This window comes from Nipponia nippon, unplaced genomic scaffold, assembly GCF_047370975.1.
Source record: "Nipponia nippon isolate SJK-2023a ecotype South Korea unplaced genomic scaffold, ASM4737097v1 scaffold_1, whole genome shotgun sequence".
In the NCBI taxonomy this organism is placed as follows: Eukaryota; Metazoa; Chordata; class Aves; order Pelecaniformes; family Threskiornithidae; genus Nipponia; species Nipponia nippon.
This window is the reverse complement of record NW_028262290.1, coordinates 92,634,105-92,660,304: the sequence shown is the minus strand read 5'-3', so window position 1 is coordinate 92,660,304 and position 26,200 is coordinate 92,634,105. Positions and strand designations below refer to the sequence as shown.

The 26,200-nt window shown below is 35.3% G+C and overlaps 1 protein-coding gene across 4 annotated transcripts in view; it reads right to left on the bottom strand.

Moving 5' to 3' along the window:
• The window catches only part of EXOC2 (exocyst complex component 2), a 133,138-nt gene that overhangs the window by 24,687 nt on the left and 82,251 nt on the right, over positions 1–26,200 (bottom strand). For 3 of the 4 annotated variants that reach the window (XM_087762275.1, XM_087762252.1, XM_087762259.1), the window contains exons 17-23: positions 25,259–25,320; positions 22,442–22,522; positions 21,402–21,461; positions 20,454–20,515; positions 19,469–19,535; positions 17,289–17,405; positions 13,126–13,267 (exon numbers count right to left, since the gene is read on the bottom strand). In XM_087762275.1, the coding sequence (XP_087618401.1) occupies positions 13,126–13,267; positions 17,289–17,405; positions 19,469–19,535; positions 20,454–20,515; positions 21,402–21,461; positions 22,442–22,522; positions 25,259–25,320 (591 nt within the window). Of the gene's footprint in view, positions 1–2,197; positions 6,453–13,125; positions 13,268–17,288; positions 17,406–19,468; positions 19,536–20,453; positions 20,516–21,401; positions 21,462–22,441; positions 22,523–25,258; positions 25,321–26,200 lie in introns of those variants that run through there. The other variant, XM_087762267.1, reaches the window with a different exon arrangement.

The following is a 26,200-nucleotide window of genomic DNA, read 5'->3' as shown; positions in this document are numbered from 1 at the left end:
CAAACACATCATTTTTAAGGCACCCTGAAGGTGTCCTTTCATGATTTTATAAAACCTAAAATTATTAAAACCTTTCAAAACACAGACTCACTCAGGAAACTGTGTGTTCTTCTCATAATTCCTGAAGTCACTGGTACTGTAATAATAGCCTGTCATATGCAAAATGACAGCAATTTCATAAATGAAGAATGGGCTTAGAGATATACTGTGTTTATGAATTTACTTCAGTTGTCACTCAAATATTATAAGAAACGAGAAAACTGAAGCCAACCAATCCAAAAGAGACCAATTTCACAAAGAAAGTACTTGGAACAATACAGACACTAATAATTTTAGTATCCAGTTATGTCCTGCAACTGTCTAACCTTCAAGCTACAGAAAAAACCTTAGTCACCAGTGAAACACGTCCTGCATTTATTACAGTGACTTAAGACAGATACACTTTGGTAAGTAAAAGAAAAGGTAAACATGGCAAAAGGAAGTAGAGTATGGACTTTTAAAAAGAGACTTTTTTTTTTTTAAGAAACTAAGAGTGGTGCTTCGAGCAAAAAGATTACTAGCAGCAACAAGATACACAATTTTCCTGTCTTTTATGGTATAGTTTTGTTAATACAACTAATGATTTTTTTTTCATTTGCTATTTCTATTGAATTATATCAGAAGTACAATGGTAACAAGCAGGTGGCATAGATATTATATAAAAAACCCAATACTTTTGGAACCTGATTCTGCAAAGGTCTGTGAATGTTCTTAACTCAAAAAATGCAAGCAGTCAGTCACCACACTGAAAGAAATCACAGGACTGGCTGTTAATATTTTTACATGCTTTCTTCCAAATTGCTTTGCGTACCATTTGTGGATACACGGAATTTTTATTTGTCCTAAGTAACTAAATTCAGCAAATTGGCAACCAAATCAAAGCCAGGGTATTAGCTTACAAGGAAACACTAATAGGTAGCAGTATTTTGTAGACACGGTGGAAGTATAGAGTCATGGGAAAGATTTGACCGAAGAAAGGGACCACAGTTATAGATGTGGTGGCTTCTTTGGAAGATGTAGGAGGAGGTCATGCTCTGCTTCATTTCACCAAATTCTCAAATTTGAGTTCTATGGTAAAATCTAGTTTCTTTTTCGCAGACTTGGTAACTTGCGATGTCCTTGAAGAGGGAGTCATCATTTTTACTTTCAGCCAGTCCTTACTTCTACCAATGTATCTATTTAAAACTGCACCATGTACTGCAGTCAAATGCATGTAGATCAGCAAATCAGTAATAATTATTCACAAGAGCAGACCTTAAGTTTATGGCAAAAAATGCCATAAACTGAATTTCATGTAGAATTTTATTTATCTGTCTGTTTAAATAAGCAGTGAGTTGGAACCGGAGCACAGCAGCTTTTAGAGATGTTACTGCAGTAAAACAAACAAACCAACAACCGAACCAAAACAAACCAACCTCTTACTGCCCTCTGCTCTGCTAGGAAAAAGAAAAAAATGAGATAAAAATTGTTGTGAGGCACATACAGTATGTAGTGAGACCACATATTTATCCTATTTATTAGAGTGAAGGTGAGAACTTGCACTGGCTTCCAATGTTACTATTTCATAGTTTTTCACTTCGAAGTTTCACTGAATCCCTACAGCATTTTGAAAAGGGCATGGATTTGAAATGAAGAATGTCTTTGCATGACCTGAACAATAGATCCTTAAAAACTGTTCAAGTCCAAAATTAACATTTGGAAGCTATCTGGACTCAGGAATGACCCACAATAACTGGAAAGCTTAGGATTTTTCACAGTTCAAAGTAAAGGCTTTTAATAATTTTGAATTACTTCAACCGCTGAACAAGTCCAACACTATAATTTCATCCACACATCAATAAAGTTTAAGTGTTTCATTAAATTTAAATTGCTATTTGTCGTGCAAAGAAATTTTGAGCTAATGAAATGCTTTTTATTACAATGGATCTGCGGTACTGTTAGAAGTCTATCATATTTTCCCACTTAAAAAGTAAGAGTTCAAGGGCTTGATAACTTGGCTACAGAGAGAATACGCTCCAGGCTGAATTTTGTATAGAAATTTTGTATAGAAAGCTGAGACTTTTTGTTACACTAAAATTTTCAACTTAAAAACACACACACACCCCTGGGAAGAAAGTGTTACTGAAGCATTGAGTAGACAGCTATTTTCCCACTCTGCTAGTTTAGCTGCCCAGTGGCAAGGTACATCCTGGAGACTGTATTTTCATCAATGTATTTAAAGTGTCAACAACTACAACATCCTTAACTACTGCACACATTCAGGGATTAGAAAATAATAATTTTTATCACTCCTCTTTCATCTTGAATTCAGTATTGTTTTTATGCTTGACCATAAACCCCTTATGCAACATTTCAAACTGTAACCAAGAATGTGAACTGACCAGTGGGTTTACTAAGGGCATCAAGGCTTTTGGACCTCCGCTGCTGAGTTGCCTGGGGCAAACCCCAGGTATTTTAAGATGATCCTCTGCATCTGCACAGGTGGTACAGGAGGTACTGTAACACTATATTTTGTACGGCCCTTGAAGAATACCCACAACAAGACGCTAAGCACGTTTATCAGGGGAGAACACATGGTGTTATGGATTGTTTCTAACTAGTACCTACACGCTAAAGGTTAACATGACAAAACTATTCTCTAAGCACAGCAGTGTGAATTATAGGAACCATATAGGCAGCTCTTCACACAGACAAGTCTGATAATTTTGATGCAACTGAGTTTACTTAGACCAAGAGCAAAGTTCTAACTTGGAACTTCCCATTTAAACACCACACAGAAAACTCTGAACCATTATAATTTGAGCTCGAGGACTACTTAGCTACAAACAGCAGCAGACAAACCTCTACTACAGATCAACCATTAGCCTTAAATGAGAGCCACAGTCATCTATGAGTAGGTAACAACAACACACTAAAGTCTCCCAAATATTAATCATGACTTGTAGATGCTTCTTGACCTCACAGTGCTCCCATGCACACTCTGTCTTCTGAAACTAAGACTATGACCTCAATATGACATTTTATTAATATTCCACAGTTTAAAGTTCCACAGTTTCTACAGCATATCAATCTGCCGTGAACCCAGCTTTTAAAATGGATGCCTTGGTTTCCACGGAATCTTGTCTGCAGCCCTGACAACCTCAAAACAGGATTAATGTTTTGTGTATGTAATTGTATTCATCAGCCAATACAATATGAAAAATGCAACTGTTACAAGTGAGCAAAAACATTTAAATATAAAATTAAAAAAAAAGACAAAAAATTAGTTCTGTCAATACAGAATGCCAAGACCCACACACTCACTGACAGTCATGTAACAGCAGCGCAAGCAGGAATGCCTTTGGGGTCTGGCTAGAGATTGTCAAAGTGACTTTAAAACAGTTCTGGGGTACAAGAACAGAGCAGTCCCAAGATCTTTTAGCAGCAAACACTACCCAACTGGGTATTATATGAGAAAGAGCAAAGCATCTACAGTAAGCACACCTGTGGAAATAAATCGTTGTAGGAAGAGAATAAGCCCAAGCTAAAATGCTTAACTAAGGAGCCTGAGACAGACCCAACCCCACAGCTTGGGACTACAGGTAATTTTATTTTTCATGTGACTGTCTTTCCTCACTCCACTTGTTTCATTACACCTAGTTTGTTAAAGACTCAGTTTGTTAACTACCTTGAGCATTACCAAAATAATAAAAAAATCTCGTTTCTAAGGGTAATGATTGAAGGAGCAGTCTAACACTGAATCCACTCGAACACCTCATTCACAACCAAGGTTTTAAGTTTTTTTGGCTTATAATCAAACTAGTAATCAAATAAAAAGAAATAATAGTAATAGTGACTATTGATTTGGAGTTCTAAGTTTTTGGCTTTTTATATTATGACTTTATTGTACCTCCTTCACCTCCCTGGTCTTCAGTTCTCGCTCCCAAACCCACCTGAAGCATCACCAAGCTCTTCCTCTCCCACCCATCCATCCATCCATTCCTACTCACTTATCCAACCTGTAAACCCAACCTGCCAGTGCTCCCAAACCGTTTCCTGCCTCATTCCAGTAACGTTGCGGCACCCAAAGTAATCAGTAAACCAAACAGTAAACATTAAGATGGCATTTGTGCCTATCAAATGCAAAGTAGACAGGAAAGCATTCACTACGCCAACAAGTTAGACCACTGAGTATTGTTCTGCTGATGACATGATTTATTACTACTTATGTTTTATTGAAGCAGTTGGGGCAGTATGAAACTTGTGTGGGTATCCCCTCATTCATGCATGTAATGAGGGGTGTTGGAAAAGGAAAAAACAATGCTTGCCCTTTCTCCTCTATGCATTATCATTGATTCTAATCCCTGATTAATTTTCTGCTTTGAGCAATACAGAGATCAGATGCTATTATCAAAGGCAGTCATAAAAATACGAAATAATATTAAAATAGCTTAAGTATTTTTTGAAGAGTGTGCTTGAGGGTCTAAAAAAAATATTTAGGTTTCCTTGTAACAAAAAGAAGGTTGTTGACATTAACACATGTCCACCCAGAGATGGACTGCGAACTAACACTGCGTGAACTAGAACACGCTGAACTGATGACAAGTTTCCTAGGTAAAGATCAAACTGGCCTTTGAAATGCCAACCTGGAGACAAGTATGGTACAACTTCCTACAACTGGCTAGACAACAGAAGAGACTTCTGAGTTGTCAGACACTGCTGATAAGTAAATCCTCTGGAGTTGCGATAACTACCATCTCAGTTAGGTATTAGAGTGACTTCCAATACCATCAGTTAGAAAGGATATGTGAATAGACAGAATTCTCAAGCTAAAACAAGACTAGGATACAGTCTGACCAAGGAATCGCAGCAAGATTTCTTTTTAGAGATAAAAGGCTTTTGTGCTCATGCTCTTCCCACCCCTCAAGTAATATAAATAAAGCCTATCTTAGGTCTTCAAAACTTACAGATGAGAAGGATTTTTTTTCCTTATCATATTATTTCCCTTTTTAAAATACACCCTGCTTTAAATAGGCAATTTACAAATTTGCTGACCACTTAATTTCGCAGTTTGAGAAGAATGCAGGTTTTCCAACTTTTAATGAAAAATGAAAGATAAAATGTTTTTGGAGCTTAACTACTGGAGCTTAATAGTCTTTAGCAAAGCATAGACAGAAATGCCACAAGGTATTGCAGGAAGGGATTTGACAGGTAATGCCAAAGAGAAGCTGGGAGAGATATGGGTGACAGTTTAGGAAACAACTACTGGTAGGCTTAATAGCAGAAAATGCTATAAAGCGGAACTGTGTGTGAAGGCAGACATGGGCAAAGCAAGAGGAAGCATAAGAAATAAAATTAGTTAAGTTGCAGATGAACTTCTACTGCATGCTTGCGCACGTGAAGTCTAGAGTCTGCTGGGACCAACATGAAACTCAGTTCAACATTAGCAGCAAAAAAATCTTGCATGCAAGAAGCGTGTGGAAGCACAATAAGATATCTAATAAAGTCTACACACAAGTGCAATGCAATATGTGGCAATACTGGAAAATGCAATTTCTCTCCAGGACGGTTTCTACTGAGATTTCTACAATAGTCAGAAATTAAAGATAACCTGCTGGCAGAAACTACAGGAAGCCAGAGAAACAGTTCCTTCTCCTGTTTTCATCTTTTGCAAGTGTTCCCAAAGACAGAGAGGGTACAACGTCCATTCCATTTCACCAGCTAGAATGATCCTTAACATTTATAATTTAAACACCAGTGTAATATGTTAAAGAAATCTCACTGTTGTCAGAAGTGAAAAATGTAATGAAACCTGAATGTCTGAAAGCGAAATTGAAGAAAAATCTGAGGTTAAAAAGAAGTTACACAAATGAAGGCATTTTTGAAACATGCAGTGAAATTTGTGCTTATATTTCAAGCAGCAAATTATATATATATTTTTTTTTTTTACAAAATTGAAAGGCTACAATATGATAACCCCAACTTTGAAATTTTAGCCTATGATTCTACTCTGCGAAGAATTACATGTAGTAAACCAAATGCAAGAACTGCAGTCATGCAACACAGATTGTCACACTTCTTGGCTGAACAGGTCATTTAAGGAAGTTGAATTCAGCTCATCCTAATAAAATATCAATTTACTAACATATGTTGCAAATGCAGTTAGTTTGGATGAGAAATAGCATAGTTTAGCAGGAGTACTTAAAGAGTACTGTGTATAAGAACACGCTGGTGCTCCAAAGGTTTCTCCACAAAGGCACAACACACCAACACAGATACGCAGCGGTTTCTTCAAGTGCTGATTCCCTTTTGTGCAGCCCTGTGTTTATGTAGTCTCCTCTTTTTTTTTTCTCCTTCTTGCACCCCACATGAGCTTGCTGCAGCTCAGTTCTTTCAGGGTGTAGAAAAGAGACCCAGCTATACTTTATACTCACCTGAAAGAAAAAAAAAAAAAGAGAAAAAAGAAAAAAGAAAAAAATCACCTTGCTGCTGCAATTGCTAGCAGTGAAAAGTAAGTTCCCTTTTCAGTAGCTAATACTGCACTCTCACCAACTCTGAACTCCCTGTGCACTCTCAACTTGCAACCTGAGAAACACTGCAAGAAAACAAAACACAATGGCATACAATGCAAAAATGTGCAGACTGTAAGACATCAGCCTGTCCTCCTATTTCAGCAGCTAGACAAAAATAATTAGCTAGTGGAATATATCTGTGACTGTGTCACGAACAGTTAAACAACTGGCATTTTGTAAGAAAAAAAGCACAATTGACAAGTACTTTAGCAACTTTATTTGCCAATGCAAAACACCTCTTTTTTTTTAATATTACGGCATTTATTTCTTATATGCAATAGAACTGCAAAAGCATCATTGTTTTCTTCCTGTTCACATACAAAGACTAACTGGCACGCTATATGCCTGCATCAAAATAGCAGAATTGGGCCTTACTAAAGCATAAAAAGACAGACAATTTCTAAACACAGGACACTAATAGTTTGAGATCTGTTGGAGTTCAAAATCATCTACATCTAGTAAGATAATTCTGAAGCCATCCATTTGAAGCATTAGAAGAAATCTAAAGGGTTACAGATATTTCAAACCAAACTATTTTGCACATTTCATCAAAAAGTAATTGCCTATTTCTCAAAAAAAAAAAATTTCTACTATATCCAGATGTTTTTAAGATGTAAATGCACTTGTCATCTTTCATGTAAGCAGGGTGCTGGTGCCCCAAATTAAACAAAAGAAGAAGAGTTAGGGTTGACAAGTATGTCGCTGTGTAACTACAAATTAAATATGCCTTTTGATATTTCATTTTTAACTGTTGAGTACCTTTTCATCAGGCTATTGCCATTAGAAGTTTTTTATTAGATTTTTAAATTAGACAAATAACAGATAAGAGATGTGACAAGTATAACAAATCTGATTTAGCAGATCTGACGCACTTAATCTTTTACTGTGAGTGGCATTTGATATATTTGAAGTGTTTCAAACAATGCTCCCTTAACATGCCAGATAAGAAGAAATTCAGATTTAACTCTACTCTATTCAATTTATAACAAGTACAGAATGAGTATCTAAAAAACACAATCAACTTTCAACTGAAAGTGCGAAATCACCTGAAACTTTCAATGCAATGTGAAATTTTAAATACTAAAAAAACCCCTCCCCAATATCTGACAACACCAATGAAACACAGAAGATACATATTTTAAAAAGATTGTTAGACTAGCCTCTGCAACTCCATATGCTGTGAGCTTTGAGTGAATGTTGGCCAGACTGCACAGCAGCCAGCATTTCAAACATAATTTATGACGAGAGATCACCATATCTGAATTCCTCAGAAAAATAAATGAACACCACCTTTTTGTGTGGTAAACAAATCCACACTTACTAGAGTCCCAAATTTATGTAGCTGTTGTATAACTAAACAAATAAAATATAATTAAACTTGCCACATTATTAAAAATAATTTGACATTTGCATGCAAAAGCTCACATTAATAATCTGAAAGACTGAATGCCCATATACAACTACTTTTGCTTGTACTGCACAAACTTCAATACACGGAAATCTTTTCTATCCAAATTCAGAGTAACACAACCACCTTGTTAACCCTTCAAAAGACTATAGGCTTGGATTCCAGAAGAGATGACAGAGCCTAGTTTTTCTTCTCAGGTGACCAAGATAAAATATATGCATTTAAAATAGAATTAAAAAAAAAAAAAACCAAAACAAAAAAACCAACAAAACACAACCTACTACTGAAAGAGAGAAAAATGAACAAAACCGAAAAAACCTTGTACGCTGAACTAGCTAATTGACCAGTATACACAAAAAAATCTAAAAAACATACTCGCAACTGATTATGTTTCCCATTATCCCTTTCATCTCTTTAAATTCTCTTAATACCATAGATTAAATTAGAACAATGTTTCAAACAAGAAAAAAGAACCAAACTAGATTTCATTGTTACTGCATGTTAAAATTGAAGTCTTTGTTGTAAAGACTCAGAAGCCAACATTAAAATTAAAATGAAAATTTACATGAAAGTTATTTATTAACAATAAATCTAATTAAGTTAATCATACCACCTTCTAACACCAGCAGTCACACCTTACCTGAAAATAAAGGGGCAAATGTATAATTACATTGTGCACAAGTTCTTTCTGACATTCAAAACTTTCATATTGAAAAGAGCACGTATGTTGAAAAACTAAACAATAAAAGTTTTAGCACATAGGCTAAATTAAAATTTGCCCCACGCAAACAATTTGCCCCTCCTTATATTTAAAACTGTAACAAAAAACATATGTATAAGTAAATATCTGATAACTACAGGACAATTGCTTAAGTGAGCAAGGCGTATGCTTTTTCCACACTGACAGAAACACGGTACAAACCTTTAGTATTACATGTTTTTCAAAGCTTGCTCAAAAGACAGGCTTTTTAACCTCATTCTAATTTCTTCAGAACTGTTCATTTATTACAGTTGTTCTTGTCCTTCTATTTCCCCATGAATTATATGTTGCAAGGAAGTATAGTCCCCAGTACTTACAGACAGATGACTGCAAAGTTGCCAATGATAAATTGATTGTCAAGGTGTTTGGATAAGATTTGTCTGAATATACTACAAGGCTTTAGGTAGTCAAATTAAACATGAATGTTCAAATTGATAGGAGTCAAAGAAGGTGTTTTAAAGATAAAGACAAAAATGCTTAAGCAAGTTATTAACATGACATAGAAAACCCTGTGGAGGCAGGGACAGAATCCTGCCTCCACTTTTTTTCCCCCTCCTAGATTATGATTCACTCAATTCTCAAAATCTGTAACAGCTGAGGACAGATTTTGCCTGTAACAGCTCCACTTAACACAAAACCCAGTTTTATCACCAAACCAGCTTCCATTTCATGAAGCAAGTCAAGTGTACCCGTGTGGGAAAAAATGTTATTATTTAAAGACTGGATTATACTTCATTGTCTTTGTGTAGTTTTTTTCTGTACATAATTTTTACTGACATTGAAAAGAAAGCAAACAAAAAACCAGAATGGAAACCAGAAAATTCTCCTACTGCATTGGTGTACATGGTTCAACAACAGAATTGGCAATGCATACATGTAACTTCTGTACAGTAGATTTATACGGATTTGAGTCATTTGGCTGATGATGTAGACCTTGACTTTTGTAGCCTCGATTCTAAAAAAGAAACAACGTTGATGGCATTGGCAAGGCAAAACATTTAGGCCATTGTTGTGTTTCTCAGCCTATACATAGCACGTAGCATTGCCTGCAGTGTTACTATATCATAATATATACATACGTTCTGCCAGCTGTGCAAAGAAAGCGATCAGTAACATCAATAGGCTGTCATCCCTAGAGGACAAAAGTGCAAGATTGAGGGGATTTCTTCGATTACACTGCAGCTTCTGGTAAACTCACTGATCTAGTAACTATCGGACTTCTCTGCCCTTTTATTTGCACTTCAAGTCTGTCTCCTTTTTGTATAATCCTTTTCAATCCATTTTGTGTTAATTCCATTTCTAAATCCTACCCTAATTTATATTTCTACCTTGCTCATCCAGCCCTGGTTTCCCCCTTTGTTCCACCTTCGTTCCTGGCTTGATACCAGTCTTCATCACAAGCTTTCGGTTCCAGTCTGCTCCCTCCCTTGCAGTTACCTTATTTTCTACCAGCACCGGTATCCTCCCCATGAACAATTCCATCTACCCAAAAGCATTACTTTCCCGATAGCCCAGATCAGGTCTTCTCTGCATTCTATTCAGCCTTCTAGCTTCTTCATTCTGCTCGGTAACAGCAGGGGGAGCATCAAGAAAGGAATGCTTGCTAGCGCTTGACCAGTACAACTGTTCAAAAGAGTTGCGGTCTTGAAGATCTAGGCTGGACTAGCAACATGGTGTCCCAACTGGTCAAATTTTCAATCGCCAGATGGAATGCTTGAAAGTTTCAGACCACATCAGGGAAATTATTTGCCTTTTACCTTATCTTTTAAATATGGGCAAATTGATGTTTTTTGCCCTCCTCTTTCCATTAAAAAAAAAAAGAATTCTTGTCAAAATTTGCCTTTTTACTATCACTAGTACTATTTGAAAGCTAATGCAGAAACACCATATAAAAAAAAAAAAACTTCAGGCCAAACTATTACGTCTTGGCAATCAGGCATAGTTGTATCCACTAAGGAACATCGAGTATCTTTAATTATGCAACACTACACATCATTGATAGTACCACTCAGGACCACAGCTCAGGCCTAAATGTTTTGTCTTGCTAACACCATCAACTTTTTTTCTTTTTTAAAATTAAGGCTACAGAAGTCAAGATCTAAACCAGTCAAATGACTCAAAATCTTTAAATTTTGCAGTCATAAAGGTTACTGAAGAACAGATAGTAATTTCTACTATACAAATAATTGTTTTTCCTCAACAAATCAATGTGTCGATCCTTAACAAATCCTTGAGTGAACTGTGTGTGTGACTCTAGTGTGACCCACTCCCAGTCATCTGTACACTATTTTAGTTTAATAAAGTAGATACTTTTCATGCTGTACTTGGATATGAACTGTAAAGCAGAGCTTTGCTTGGTTTGGGTTTTTCTAAGAGGAAAATGAAAGGATAGTATGTCTACTGCAGTACTAACTGCATCTTTTAGATTACATAAGGGTATAGTTTCTCAACTATAATCTTGTTGTACAATTTAATGCTGTTTGTAAATACAAGTTTATTGGAAAAAAAATCAATTATATGCTTGCTGGGTGATTTTTTTTTTTAATTGAATACCGAAAAAGTCAGATTCTCATATGCCCCATGAAGAGGTTTTTTTTTTTTTTTCCTAGTCCTTTTCAATAATGAAGTTCATCTACCTCCTCCAAGAGGGAGGCTTTCCCAGTCACTAATTTTATCTTCAGAGCACCAAATATTTTCAGAGTCAACTAACCATTGCTACAAGGAGACAAACTGAAGGTGCTCAAAGTTACTCTTTTATACCAATAGTCAACAGGGTACATTTGACAGAATTTATCCATCAGAAAGACAGTTCATCAAGGTGGAGAAGCATGGAAGAAGCGACTATATGTCCCTTATTAACATGTCTAGCTTGGGGGTTAACAACAACAACAAAAAAAACCCAAACAACTTTTTTACTACTTTGAATTGGCACCTCTTGGCCAACACTATGATATGTAACCCTGAAAAGGAGTCTAATATTCACCACCTTCCCTTTGACTTTTGCCAAATGTTGCAGAGAATGTAAGTAAACCCAACTATATATTGGACAACAAGAAGATTAAGGCATGCCTCTAATTCAATAATCCCTTTAAATGAAAAAATACTACAGAATAATCCTAAAGGCAACGTGAGTCTAGTAAGTAGATCCGAATGCACTAGATCAAGAAATGAGCGTATAAAAAGCCGACACAACAGCTTTGTCTTTGTTAGCTGGTGAGAATGCAAACACGCCAAGCAAAAACATACTTCAAACATGACGAGAAGTTATGCATTATTCAGATACAAATTTGAACAGGCAAGATTAAAATCTAAGTTATTTCCGCTATAAACTGTATTACAGCATATATTCTGAGCACAAAAGTAGTTAACAAAAGATAGAAGAGACCCTTTTCTCTAAAGTACTAAACCCTAAAATCTTTGTGTTTTTAAGGACCAGTGAGCAAGCGCTGCAGCTCTTGATTCACAGATTACAAGTGTGCTTCTTGTAATTACCTCCCTATCAAATTTTAAAGTACCACAAAATTTCTACTGAGCTTGCCATATACAACTCAATGGAACAATCAAAACAAGAAAGTACAAATTGTCATGTCAATCATTCATTTACTGAAAATTAATAGAAGATCACCTTCAAAATGCCACGTACTACTGTCCCACAACTAATTTCTACTTGGCATTAACCAGGTATTCATGTGATAAGTGATTTAGATGTATTAGTTTTAGATATGACAAATTAGATGTTCAAAGGACCTAAATGTTAAGATGTGCACAGTATTCACTACTTAAAGAAACAAAACAAAACAAAAAAACCCCAAAAAACAAACCAAGCCAGACTCATTTATATTATGCTTCCTTAAAACAGAGGCTCTTAAAGCACCTAAATAATGACTAACACCTCAGTCATTCTAAATACCTTATACTTGCCCTTCTTCGATGGTTTAACATTCTTTGCTGAACTACTGTTATAGTATGCATTTTCTCATAATTTTACCTTTTCAGAACTGTAATTACATCTATTACAAAAGTAGCCAGTTTCTTTGGAAAAAATCCCAAACAATCTCAATGCTATTTTCTTATGAAATTCAAAGATGTCTTTTATAATTCTTTCTATTATATATAACCAATGAAGCAAAATAATCACAAAAAACAAGTGTTAAAGAGATTATCAATGATAAAAGCTACTTTAATAATTTGGGGGTATTTGAAAAATGATTTAAGAATTAAGTAAAGTCTGTGAGAAAGAACTTATTATAAGAACTTGTCAAAAGTTAAAAACACAGATTAGAAAAAGGTTTTTAATTGTACAGTACATTTTAGCTCCTATCAATCACTGCTAAAATAATTTCAGAGTTTAATAAGCAGATATTTACCCGCTGGAACAAGACAATCTTTCCAATCAAAATATCCTGCATAAATGCCAGGTTCTAATGACCCGACTATCGGATCTGCCTTGAATTCAATGTACATTTCAAACAGTCTTTGATCCAGCTCTTTCAAGGATTCCATACTAACCTAAAAAACAAAACAAAAAAAAAAGTAAGAGAAAGAACATAATAAATAGTCATTAATTACAAGAATTATATCTCATGTCTTCTTTAATTTTTGGTAAAGAGTAGCAATTACTTACACATTTCAGTTCATAATTACATACATAAAAACCTAGGAACTTCCATATTATCTGTCCATCCTACTCACTATAATTTTTATTTTTCTGATTGTGCTCAGCAACAGACATTTTTGGGAAAAGTCCAAGGAATACCAAAGCATGCAGATCAATCCGTAATTCTCTAATGGCATGATTTTTTTCCTGCATGTCAGGAGGTCTTGATCTTGCACCAAGTAAACAACTGACTTTTGTCAATGCTTTAAAATATGCCCATAATAATTTCCATCCTGAAACATGGAGATTTTTGTATAATACTTAAGATCCACCAATTGTAATACTACAATTTCTCACTGTCTGCTCTATATTTGAAAAATACACATATTTATTCAGGAGTCTCTTCCTTCTGAAACTGTACACGTGAACTTTCCCGCTCTACTTCAAGGCATATCTGTACAACAGATGCATAAGCTGCAGCTCACCAGCATCTGCAGAATTTTTCTCTTCAACAGCTCTTTATACAATTCTTAGTAATTCACACAACTTAGCCACACTGAAAGCTAAAGGGATATGCACAGTTTGTTCATAGTACCTGAACAACTTCAATAAAAAGTCTCGTATAAAATTTAAACATAGGTACCCCCTGTAATTATAGCTTCTAAAACAATTCTGGAACACAATGCGTATCAAAATGTTAAGCAGAAAGTTGGTATCTTCGGATGGTAATGGATGCTAAATGAAAATAAAATATGCTGAAAATATCATGTGACTTCTACTTAAATGTATTTATGTTTATAAGTAAGAGCTTAAGCAATAGCAAAGTAAGGCTTTTAAACTAGTACTCATTTTCCTCAACCATTAGGGAAAAAAGCATGTCTGTGTGTATATATATATCTTCTAGAAGAAGAAGCAAAGGGGTTTAAAAGTGAGGAAGAAGGCAGGGCTCTAGATCAACCTGGGAATTCAGAAAAAAGAAAAGAAGAATACCAACTCCTTATCATTCCTTTCTAAAGATTTAATGCTGCAAGCTGCAGAATAAGGGATGAAGCTTATTCACTGCAGGGATGTCTCTAAACTGTGTTCTCCTCTGGCATGCCTATATTGCTAAGTGAAAAGTGAACTGTAATATTTGAGTCAGGAATAGACAGACAGATAAGCCTTCAGGAATGAGATCGTAAGTGCAGGGGAAAACAGAGGCATTGTTGAGGTCAAAGTTGCTGCCAGATTCAGGAAAGGTGGGATGGTGAAGTTGGTGCTCAGAAACAAGAGACACCACCGCTTTCCTGCTTTTCTATCTGATGAGCCTCTTCCAATTTGTCACAAGAGGATCTATATCCCAAAGATAGGATTTTCATGAGGCACTGAGAATTTGGTCCCAGGAGATGATCAAGGCTATTTTCTTCTTCTCTCCCTTCTACCCGACCGCTGACAGTCAAGACTTGAAAAAGAACACCACACTCAACAATGTACAGAAATCTCACTCTTTTTCCCCTTACACAGGATCACAGAAATGTAAACCTGGAATGGGTTTCAAGACATTCTTCACTTCAGTTTCTTATGATTAGGGAGAATAATTATCCTTAGACCATTCCTAATTAGGGTTGAGCTAGTGGGAAAAATAAAGTACAAGTTCCAGTGGGAAGTCCCTGCAAACACACACTCATTCAAAGAATCTGTGAACCAACTGCTTCAGTTGTCCTTAACAAAGTGTTTTAGAATTAAGTAATTCTACCTTCCCTCTTCTGCAGTCATTCAGTACAAAAGATCATCTACACGTTCAGTACAGGTTTTTTGTTTTCTGCGAGTCCTCTTCAACTCTTTCAAGTTCAATGCACAATTAAGATAGTGATAGGTAACCTTGTATTTCAGCTGGTGGAAAGATTGCAAGCAAGAATGAACAATTCAACTGAGTATTATTTTGAGGCCAGGATTGCGGGTGTGTCTCTGTGTGAAGCAGAGTAGAAGGCCTCAACGACTTCCACTGTGTATACCCATTTTCCTGACTCCCAAGTGGGGTAAATGCTCATAAAAATATACAATTCTCTCATTGTTATCTTTTTGCTGTGAACTTCCCTGTAACTACAGTTTTCAATTTTTGTATTAAAGCCATTTTAAGCCTCTATCCTAGTAACCCCTCTGCCTTATCTAAGTCTCAGAACTGTGGAAACAATTTTATTCAGAAGCTTAATCAATAAGCTAGGATGTATGTTATAGTATACATTTTTTTTTCCACTTGCTAATTGACTAAACTGATGATAAAAAGTTGAATTAAAGAATTGCCACAGAAAAGCACTTAAGAGAGTTATGTAGAAATTAAATATAATTACTGGTGAGTATCATAAGTATGTGTCAAGATGGCACGTGCTAAAGCAGAGTATAAAGTTTGGCCATTTTATGTAACTTTGTATTTGGCACACTAAGAAAAAAAAATGGAACCACGTAGAATGTAAGGAAATTTTCTTGGTTACCATTTTATGATTTCTCTATTTTCAGCATATTAGATAATAATGATTTCCCTCCTAACAACGGCGACTTTAAAAAACCCCCAAACAACAGATAGTTTTTACTAACATACACTACAAAATTCACTTTAAAATTCAATTTATAAAGCTAATAATTTAAAAGTATAGTTTTGTTTCAGTCTTCTCAGATAAAAACAAATTCTGTTCTTCAAAAATTTTGTCAATTCTTTAATCTAATAAATAGTTGAAGAAATTAAGAAACTTACAGAAATTTAGGTGACAGAACAAAAAACCGAAACAATCACCCAAGCCCTCTAAACCTCTGTGAGCTTCTAGCCTCTCTTAAAATTAATGAAGGGTTCAAAAATTGCCCTCTTAAGATGACTAATTATCCAAATCCTCCCAGCTAGCGTTACTGATTGATGTGTCCCATATATGCAGTACTGCACCCCTCAGTGCTTTCAAAGGGTTAAAACAGATTTGAAATTAATCTGTGACTTCAACATTTGAATTTTGTAATTTATAAACCTACCAGACTTTTAATGGCAATACTTTGATGTGGCTGTACAAGACAGAGTATTGAATACATACATAACAGATGTCTTATTTGCTTATACAGACAACACTGACTGTACCTAGCTCAACTCTCAAGTTGTCTCAGTAGCAAAGAATGGCAATATCTAGAGTAATTTTGTATACTGTACTAACCATACAAATCATATCAACCCCATTTAAATGCTATTCGAAATTACTTAAGCCACAGAAATTCAAACAACATTCAGGCAGAACGGGACTAAGGATGTACTACATAGTAGAAACATCAGTTCAAGTGAAATATCGTACTCTGTACTGGAAAATATAACATTTTACTTCCAACCAACAAATGTTTCTGGAAATAAGCTAGCTTTATGGTCCTAAGGATTAAGTCACAACATTTCTCATAAAAAATGATTAATCTTTACAAAAAGGCAGGAAAATGAGACAGCTACAGCCGCCCACTTTGACATTTTCGTTCTTTGAAAAAAAAACAAAACAAAACAAAAACAAAAAAACAAACCCAAAAAACCAATACACAACAAAAAAACCCTGAACTAGTTTATGAACAGCAGCTATCAGTAACGCGGATTGCAGATGAAATAATTTATCAAGTATATTTCTGAGATAACAATCTTTTACTCTCTGCATTAAGAAAACACAGTGACATTAAACAGCTTTACTAAGAAATCTGATAAGCTTTGCCATTGAACACACAAGTCCTGAATAAGAAAGAGATCACATTTTCTATACCAGCTATTTAAGCCTTGTAGGAACACAACCAACCATGCTTGGAGTCCCACTCATTTGTAGAAGGCTCACCCAAGAGTCCTTTTGGCCATTTGAACACTTGCACTTAATTTCCACAGAAAGTAAAACAAACAAAAACTGTTTCCTTCAAGCAATGATACTTCATTCCAGTGCTCTCACTTACTTGAGTTATTTTTTCAACACCTTGAAAGCCATGTTTCTCAAAATGTTCAGCTATATTTAGGAAGGTGTGACGTTCCAGATAACGGCAGTTACTGAGTGCAATTAAAAGCCTCTGTTCCTAAAAATTTGTTTTAAGAGAAGAAAGAGTATAATAGTTAGAAAAAAGAAATAGCAGCATGACCAATACTGTAAATGTATAGTATTTCATTGACTCTGTGTGTGTGATAAACATGCTGATAAATAAAGTGGAGTTTACAAATATTTTTGTCAATAAAACACCAAGAACTGAGTGAATTTCAAGTATGATGATTGAACACGTATTCCTTTTCTTACAGGATCTGGAGCATTCACTGGAATAGCTGTGACTAATACAGAATTGTGGTTAAGACTTCTTTACAAAAATTAGGTTTGGACAGCTTTCCAGGAAGCTGTTTCTGGCTTTTACTTTATTTCAAGAAATATGCTAAGAATTATGACCATCATAAAATTAACTGAAGATCATCTTCACTTTCACATGAGCTGGCTAAAACAAGGGAAGCAAAACACGTACTGAATGAATGCACTCACCCATTCTAAAATACTAGAAGGTTCAGAAGTACATAATATAATTTCAGCAGTTAACTTGAAAAAATTCTAGGTGGTTATAACATATGTCTATTCTTCAATGATTTATTTTTTTTTTTTAATTACAAGAAGGTCAAATACATTCTGGAGTTGAGATGCCAGAATTGCCTTTTCCTGACCTTGGTGCAACAAGGCGTACTTTCCAAAGAGACAAAAAACCAAACAAGACAGAACTACTATTTAAACAGGTTTGATCTTCCCTCTTCCCCTTTCGTTCTCCCAATGGGAAAACGTTTTTCTACCTCAGATGGAAGTTCAAAATCAACACCAGCAAATATTTTGAAAACAAAATTATTTGGCAATGAAATCATCATAATAGAGCAGATCTGATGAAAAATGTTGGTAAGTGTTGGTTTTCAGACCCAGAAGAACTCCTGACAGTTTTGTATTCCAGTAATACGGTGACTAGTATTGAGACGTGCAGTTGCCTACTACTTTAAATTATAATCAGTTGGTATACAGACTATTAAAAAAATGAGAATTTTAAAAATACTTTGATAAATCTTACTCTGGTCACTCACTTTCTCTGTTCTCATTACTCAATCAGGAAAGAGAAGATAGTGTTCTGTGATTTACAGAAAAAAAATAATATGATACCATGGAAACCAAACATTGCCTAAAAGTGTATTTCTTCTTTTTTATTTAAACATCCATACCTATGACATATACGAGGAAGTCACAGCCACAAAAAGTTACCCTGTCAACAGTTAATATCAAAATCTATGTGTCGCAAGAATAAAATGATATAAAGAAGTAATTATTATAGTCTGCAATTCAGAAACTTGGCCTCATTTGGCAATCTGTGAGACTTCATTGTATCAGGAATGTCTATTGCTCTTGTAAATGAGGCAAAGCTGGGCTTCTGACAACATTTAAAACCTGTATAAGGAATATTAACTTCACAAGAGGTTCTTCACTAGGATTCTTGCAGGGAATAACTACATTTTTTCATCAGCCACTGGAATAGAAGAAAGTACATTAACCAAAGTCAAAGTGTCAAGAATATTAAAAACCTATTTTCCAATTTCCTAAAAAAACAAAACCAAATCCAAACAAGCCAAGCAACTAATCAATACTTACTCTCAGTGAAGTAATTTTTGGGGGAAAACACTACATTACTGAATATCTGTATCTTCATGGGTTTTAAAAAGTAACTAATAATCAGACCAGTTCTTACTATTTAAAACAAGGTGATCAATCAAAAGTCAAATTCTCAGCTGTCTTAACACCAGTGCTATTTTCACTGATTTCAGTGATGCCATTTTAGTTTCTGAGGAGGACCTGGTTTCAAAAAATGTCTTCATTAGTTACCTTAGGATGGTATACTAGAGATATCGTAAGCAAAGAGTACTTTTAAAGAGTCTTACTTTCAAGTCTTTTATCCTTGTATTGTCTTTTATATATATATGTATCTAAGGAAATGCCTGTAGAATACAGAATTGCTCTCTAAAAAGGCAAAACAAAAAACTGAAACACTTAAAAAGAGGACCACATTCCTGTAACTTTGAGAAATATTAAGTTTCACATCAGCTTTTAGAAATAGAAGCCAAAACTTACTGAAGAAAGACTTGAGTCTTCATGAATGCTTCCAAACAAATCTGGAGATGAAACGTCAACTGAAAGACTAGGAATATTGTTTAAAAAGTGAGTAGTATAGTGCTGTTGATTATCTGATACATGGTGGATTCAAATGAACAATTGGAACAGAAGACTGGAATCTTGTTTCAAGCCCCCTCACACCAGATAATAAAGCAGCCCATGTTGCTCAGTTTTTCTAAGATGTCCACAAAACCTGCAGGAGCTTTGTGGACAGACATCACTATTCTAGCTACAAACCCTTCTTTCTTAAAGCATTTTAATTTTCTATAATTTCTCTGGTTTGCCACAGATTCCATTTTGTTTTTACATCTATCCAGCCAACAGAGTCATCCAAATAGCAAAAAAAAAAAAAAAAAAGTGGCATTAGGAACACAGTTAATTTGCCTTTTTCTAATGCATATTGCAGGTACCAATATTTGCCAAGTCTCTGGCTTTTCACAAAGAAATGATCGGTACTCTTGGAAATTCAGGCTATTCTGACTCGTTTTGGTCTCAAAAATAAGTGGCTCATGAGCAATTATCGAACAAACAAACTTCCAAGAATTTAGCAGAAATACCAATAGAACCAGTCAAAACAGAAGGTAAGAAAGGCAGGGGCTGTTTCTCCATGATTAGACATTACTTAGTGACAAGGACAATTCATTCCATGTAAGGCCATGTCAAAAACAACATACCTGCTTCTACAGCACACAACTGTCATTAATTAGAATGGTATAAGTAATACCATATTCATTATCTTGTACAATATTTATTACATGATGTCACTCAGTTGTTTGGCATAAGAAGTACCTGCTCTTATTTCAAAGCTTCACTAACCAGAAGCAGAAAGGATTCACAAGAAATATGAAATATTGGAGGGGATAAAAGCACACCACCACTTAAGTTTGAGACTTGCACCCAGAATTTCAGAATACTACACCTAGGTCCTATTTATTTTACTTACTGTGCTGTGTCTATGTCACCATCAGGTTTGGTGCTCAGTTGTTCCAAACAGTCTATGAAGACCTAGGAAACAATAAAGTAAGATCTACATTTTCTGCCAGAACTAAAAAAAATAAAAAATAATAATAATTTACTACAGTCAGTAGAAGCAGAACAACCATCATCACCTTTGTCTTAAACCTTACATAAATACAGTAACATTTTAGTTACACCTTATGAAAGCATATTTTCAATTTTATATGCATCACAGCTTATTTGTAGCAAAACACAGGAGTTTTTAATTCTGCTAAGTAATTCTCATCATGCATGGCTAAAATTATGCAGTGATAATCTGCTGATTTGCAAAGAAGGCATTATTAATAGTTTTCAAGTGTTAAATCTGAACAGTTGATCCCAAGTAAACATCTTAGAAGCATCACTAAAATCCAAAAATCTAAATCTAAAATTTTTGCTTTGGCTCATGATTTCTTATTTGAGAAGACTATAAAAATGGTTCAAAAGCCTAAAGCATGCTATTATCTCATTTCAAATATATTTTTTTAAAAAAAAAACAGAATTTGTTACAAAGAATATTGTTTTCTGATACAAAAATTAAAAGCTAAATCTTCAGCTGATGAAAATCGGCATTGCTCCTTTTACTGCAGTGTGTCGATGTCAGATGACATCAGCTCAGCAAGTGTCTCTCAATCATCAGCAAAATCTTGAACAGTCACAATCAGGAAAATACTTGAATATGTCACTTACCCTCTGAGGATCTGATATCATCAGATTCAGCTACTAAGCTCTACATACTTTTAAAGTCAAGCATTTCTCAGTATCCCAGAGTATATCAGAGGAATAACACAGTCATCAACTTAAGCTGCCTTTTGGGAGGTGGGCAGGGTACAAAGCACACATTTTTATTGATCACTTGTGTTCACAATTTCATACTTAAAAGTGCTTGAGCTACCTGCATGATCCCAATGCTTAGCTGGCACACATCCTCCTGTGTTTTCTGCTGCTGGAAAACCTGAAAATGCAAGCATATTATTTCAGCAGAACAGCTTCACGTGGCCTTATTCTCAAGGAAGCTCTGAGTAACCTATCCCTAAAGAGATGACACAATTATAGGAATGGTTGCTGGGACACAGTGTGTTCTTATGGATCAGTTTCAATTTTTCCCCACCCTAAAAATGGGGAGAGAGAGTACAAGTCCCAGTAAGCAGTTTGACAAGCATGAGTAGACAACACAGTAAAATGATTCTATGATTCTAAAAGGAAAGAAGTCCTAGTACGTAGTACACGTGATACATATCATTGCTGGCTAATGGAATTGCAGCAAAAGCTCCCAGGATGTTGAAAGATCTTTGACCCCTAACAAGAAGGATTGACCATAATGAACATTATTCAAAAGAATCTGCAGTAAGAAACTAGACAAGCTACCCATAAAAATTAAAATAAGGGAGGAGAGAGAAAGAATACCCATACAGAGGGGCCCAAGGAACTTTGGAAAAGTGTTAAACTTCCTTAGATCACTGAAACCTGAAATAAAACATCAGTATCACAATCAATCGGGGCCGCAAGGTACTAAGTGGATGGGGACAATCACGACTCCTTATTTAGAGTAAAGTTTACAGAAGTAAAAAGCTGAATTCAAGTTCTGCAAGTAGTTTGGGTGCAACACTATGCGAAGAGTAACTTCTACGAATGCCTCCCCCCTCTTTTCTTTTTCCATGTAAATAAAGTCACATCTACTGCTATCTGAAAATAACATTAGTAGTATTCTTTCTAAAGAACAGCTTTAAAGATTTAAACATAGGTCCAGTCTGCTTATATACAGACACACAATTACCCCTAACAAAGGAAACAGAGTGCTAAAAGTGGTGAAAAGGATGTACATGGAAAACAATAAAGTTATACCCCTGTATCATTCTCTGAAAGTTCTTCTTCTGAAACCGAACAGTAATTTACATAAAAAGAATGAAAATAAAAGCATAAATCAAAACTTACGCTGGCCTCTCCAGGTTTGCAGTCCAGCACAGTTTTAAGAGATTGCAAGGAATGGATAATGCACTGTTCAAACTGGGATGGCTGAAAGGCAAATGACTTGTTAGCATTAGATAAGCATGTCAAATGTATACTACACAAATATATAAAAACTTCCATGCCATATGGTAAGGTTATCCCATTTGGAATAATTTCTAAATTATCCCAAATAAGATAAAAAAAAAAAAAAAATCACGATTCATATATTACCAAAGGATCCTTTTGTAGTGATGTACTTTTGCACTTAAGTTATCTACAGAATTATTACCATAGATCAATGTACATTTTTTTTTATCTGAATGAGAGACTTCTACACCAAACAGCCTCCTCTAAAAGGGTCATGAAGGATTTTTATAGCTTGTTTGTGGTAGCATATATTGACAATTACATTATAGATGCCTGTGACACCCTTCCTCCTCCCCCTCCTTGATCTAAGTCAGGATAGAAGTTCACCTGGGATATCTGATATTTCTGCATTTTAGTTCAGCAAAAGGTTTCTAAGAAAAACAGATTGAAATTGCTTTCACATGGAAGAAAAAAACCCCACTGGTCTGGGGGGCTTTTTTTACCTTCAGGTTTCCAAACCTGAAGTACGAATGTCTTGATGCACGTACCAATTTCACTCTGAAAGTGCAAACGAGTTCACAGCATCAGAGTCATTAGTCAGTTTTTCCTTGTCTTTCTCTCTTCCCTGTGAAGTCAAACTTTTTTTTTTTTTTTTTTTTTAAATGAGGCTGCCTGCTGGTATTAGACAGGAAGCTGTTGTACAAGGGCAACCTGAAGTGGAGAGGTGTCACTGCTCTGGAAAAGAGGAACATCATCCTATTGGATTTGTATCAAAGAGGTGGACAAAAAAGGATTCTAAGCCACATAAACCTGCTTTTCATTCAGTAGATAGTTTATGGCACACCACCAGCTTTAGGCTTAGGAGTAACTTTTATTTCTGTAAATGCTGGGGTGGAGGTGGATCATAAAAGTGATGCCTGCATGGCAACCTGAAAGTTGTGAAAAAAGCCACTAAGACAATCTGTATTTATTATTTTTGGCCCCGCTTAAAAGAAAAAGAACAGCAGTAACGTGCTGGGTTTTTTTTTTTTTTTGCTTCCACATAATAAACCATCACACCTCAGGAGAAGAAAGCTGTTCAGATATGTTATTCTTTGGATATTATGAAACTGAGGAAAGTTGGTTCTGTGTCTTACTGTATTTTTTATCTGGAATATAAATGCTAAAGAGGTTATCAACCAATATTTCCTACAACCTTAAAATACAATTTCTGTCTTAAGCCTAAAATGTCCCCAAAGAGACTGCCTGGCCCTTGTTTATATTGGCTAATTCTTGCTACAATTTTTGCTAAATATTACCACAATGAACTCCAGTAGATAAATAACCCTTCTATGACAAACATAGTCAACTGCCACCATTAAAATTTGGCATGTCTCAACCACGGCCTCAAAAGGTATCTAGGAAAGTCCTGTATACAAGGAATTCATGGGTGATTACTAAATACAAAAAAGATTGACACAGTTTTTAAACAAAGATGGGTTAGGATACAGCAAAAGCATAAAGAAACAAAGCTTTTGTGGAAGATCCTTCCTCCTCCCTCCATTTTACAGATGAATAGAGTGAAAAACAGAAAAGTTAAGGGACTTGCCCAAGTCAGCGACAACTGAAACCAAGACCAGAAGCTGTAAATCTGGTTATAATACTACAATTGCTCAACAACACTCCTTCCTACAATGTATATATTGTGATTGCTTAATGCCCTCCTACTCAACTTCAAACATGTATTTATAGAAGCAAATAAGAAAAACTAAAAAAGTCTGTGGAGCATTCTGTTAGATAATATACACAAAGCAACTCTCCCTCCCACAGGCCCTTTCTGCTTTCGCAGATTGTTTTTAAGTCACACCTACAACGTGCTTGCTGTGTTTTAGGCATTAGTCATTACTGTGTATTTCCAGAAAGCATCTCACTAATTTATCTGAATTTGGTTTCAAGTCATTTGTTGTTTGTGTGTAGGCAATCTCCTAAATTAGTTGCTTTTCAGTTCAATTTCTCATTATAACATATAAGTGACCTATTTATTTAACTACAGACCAATTCCATGGTAGTGTGCCTACTAAGTTATGATGCATTTTGATGTGAACTGAACTTGTTGTGACCTCAAAAAATAATTTTTTACTTCAGTAAACCATCCCTAAAATAAGATGCTTAACAATGAAAGTTATTATTATCTATCTCAGCAAAATCATGCTAGAGGTCAGCAGTAATTATACTGATACATTTAAATAACCCTACTTAAGGCAGAAAGTCATGCTATATATCTTGATGCCCAATTCTTATTTATTTTTGTGTCTCAATACATGGAACAAATCTTCAAAGCTTTTATTTAGGCTTTTTTTTTTTTTTCCCCTGTTTTGCACCTTCAAAAATATTGCTGTTTAATAGTACCATTATCACTTAAAAGTTATTTCAGGCATAATAATTTGAGAAGTACAAATAAAAATTTTGGAAAAGGAAGAAAAAAATAACTTTGTGTTTGGTGATGGGATCTGTTAAGAGTTCTGTAAATATGTAACCATCCAAACAAAAAATTTTGTATTTCTCTTCCTCTGTTTTCATATTTTAATAAAACTATAGACACCAGTATGCACACATATAGACAAGGTCCTAAATAATTCAATTTTTGGAGAATATAGAAACCAGTTTCATTAAACTTGCAAAAAAAAAAAAAAATCCAGCAAAGAAAGTGCCTACAAGACACACAAGTATACCCACCAACGATGTCAAACCTTCATTGTCAACAACCCAGTCTTCCTTTTCAGCTAACCTCTTTATATCTGTAAGACAGAGCAAGAAAGGGGGGGGCGGGGGAGGGAGAAGGTATTCATTTTCATTATTAAAAACTCCTTGAACTTGCAAAGATAAACCACAGACATTGGGACTGCAATGACTAGGCATACAAGCAAATAGCACTAAAAGCTTCAAAGCTTTCATCATTCTCAAATGACTAAGAATGGAACTCATACATGGTATGCTGGTGACACCACATAGAGAAGCGTATCTATGATACATGGCAAGAGTTGCATGAAGTACATCTTTTACTGGAAAGCTTAACATTAAAGGAATATTGTGAAGGCTTTGGGTCTGTTTTTATTTTGTAAATTTTTAATCACAACATAAAATACTGCATTTAAGAATCCAAGTCTCTAGTCTATTATAGTCCAGCTCTTAATTAAAAATGAAAAAACAACTGCCTAGCATTTTAGCAAAGACAGAAAGGACAGCATATAATTCATATTTAATAACTATAAAAGAGGCTCAGAGTCCCCACTCAGGGTCAAGGATCCATGGTGCCAGACTTTCTTCAAAAATACATGAAGGCATATGCAAAAAGCACTCTCTTCCGCTACCCAGAACGTGCCAACTTCTATAGGCTTACTGAAGCTAACAGGAACCAAGTCAGGATGTGAAACCAAAGCTCATGCACTGGAAACAAAATTCCTCTATGGACACATGCATTCTGCATCGTTGCTTTTTTTGGGGCTTAATCAACTTGTGAACAGAACAAAGACGAACTGTGTGCAGCCCACGGGGGCTTTGACATATAGTTTTTCACACATAAATTGCTCATCAGAACTGTCTGTACATCAGGAAACTCCCTTTAAAAGGAGCAAAAATTTCAGTGAATTACCATATCTCTCCCCAAAATCCAAGAAA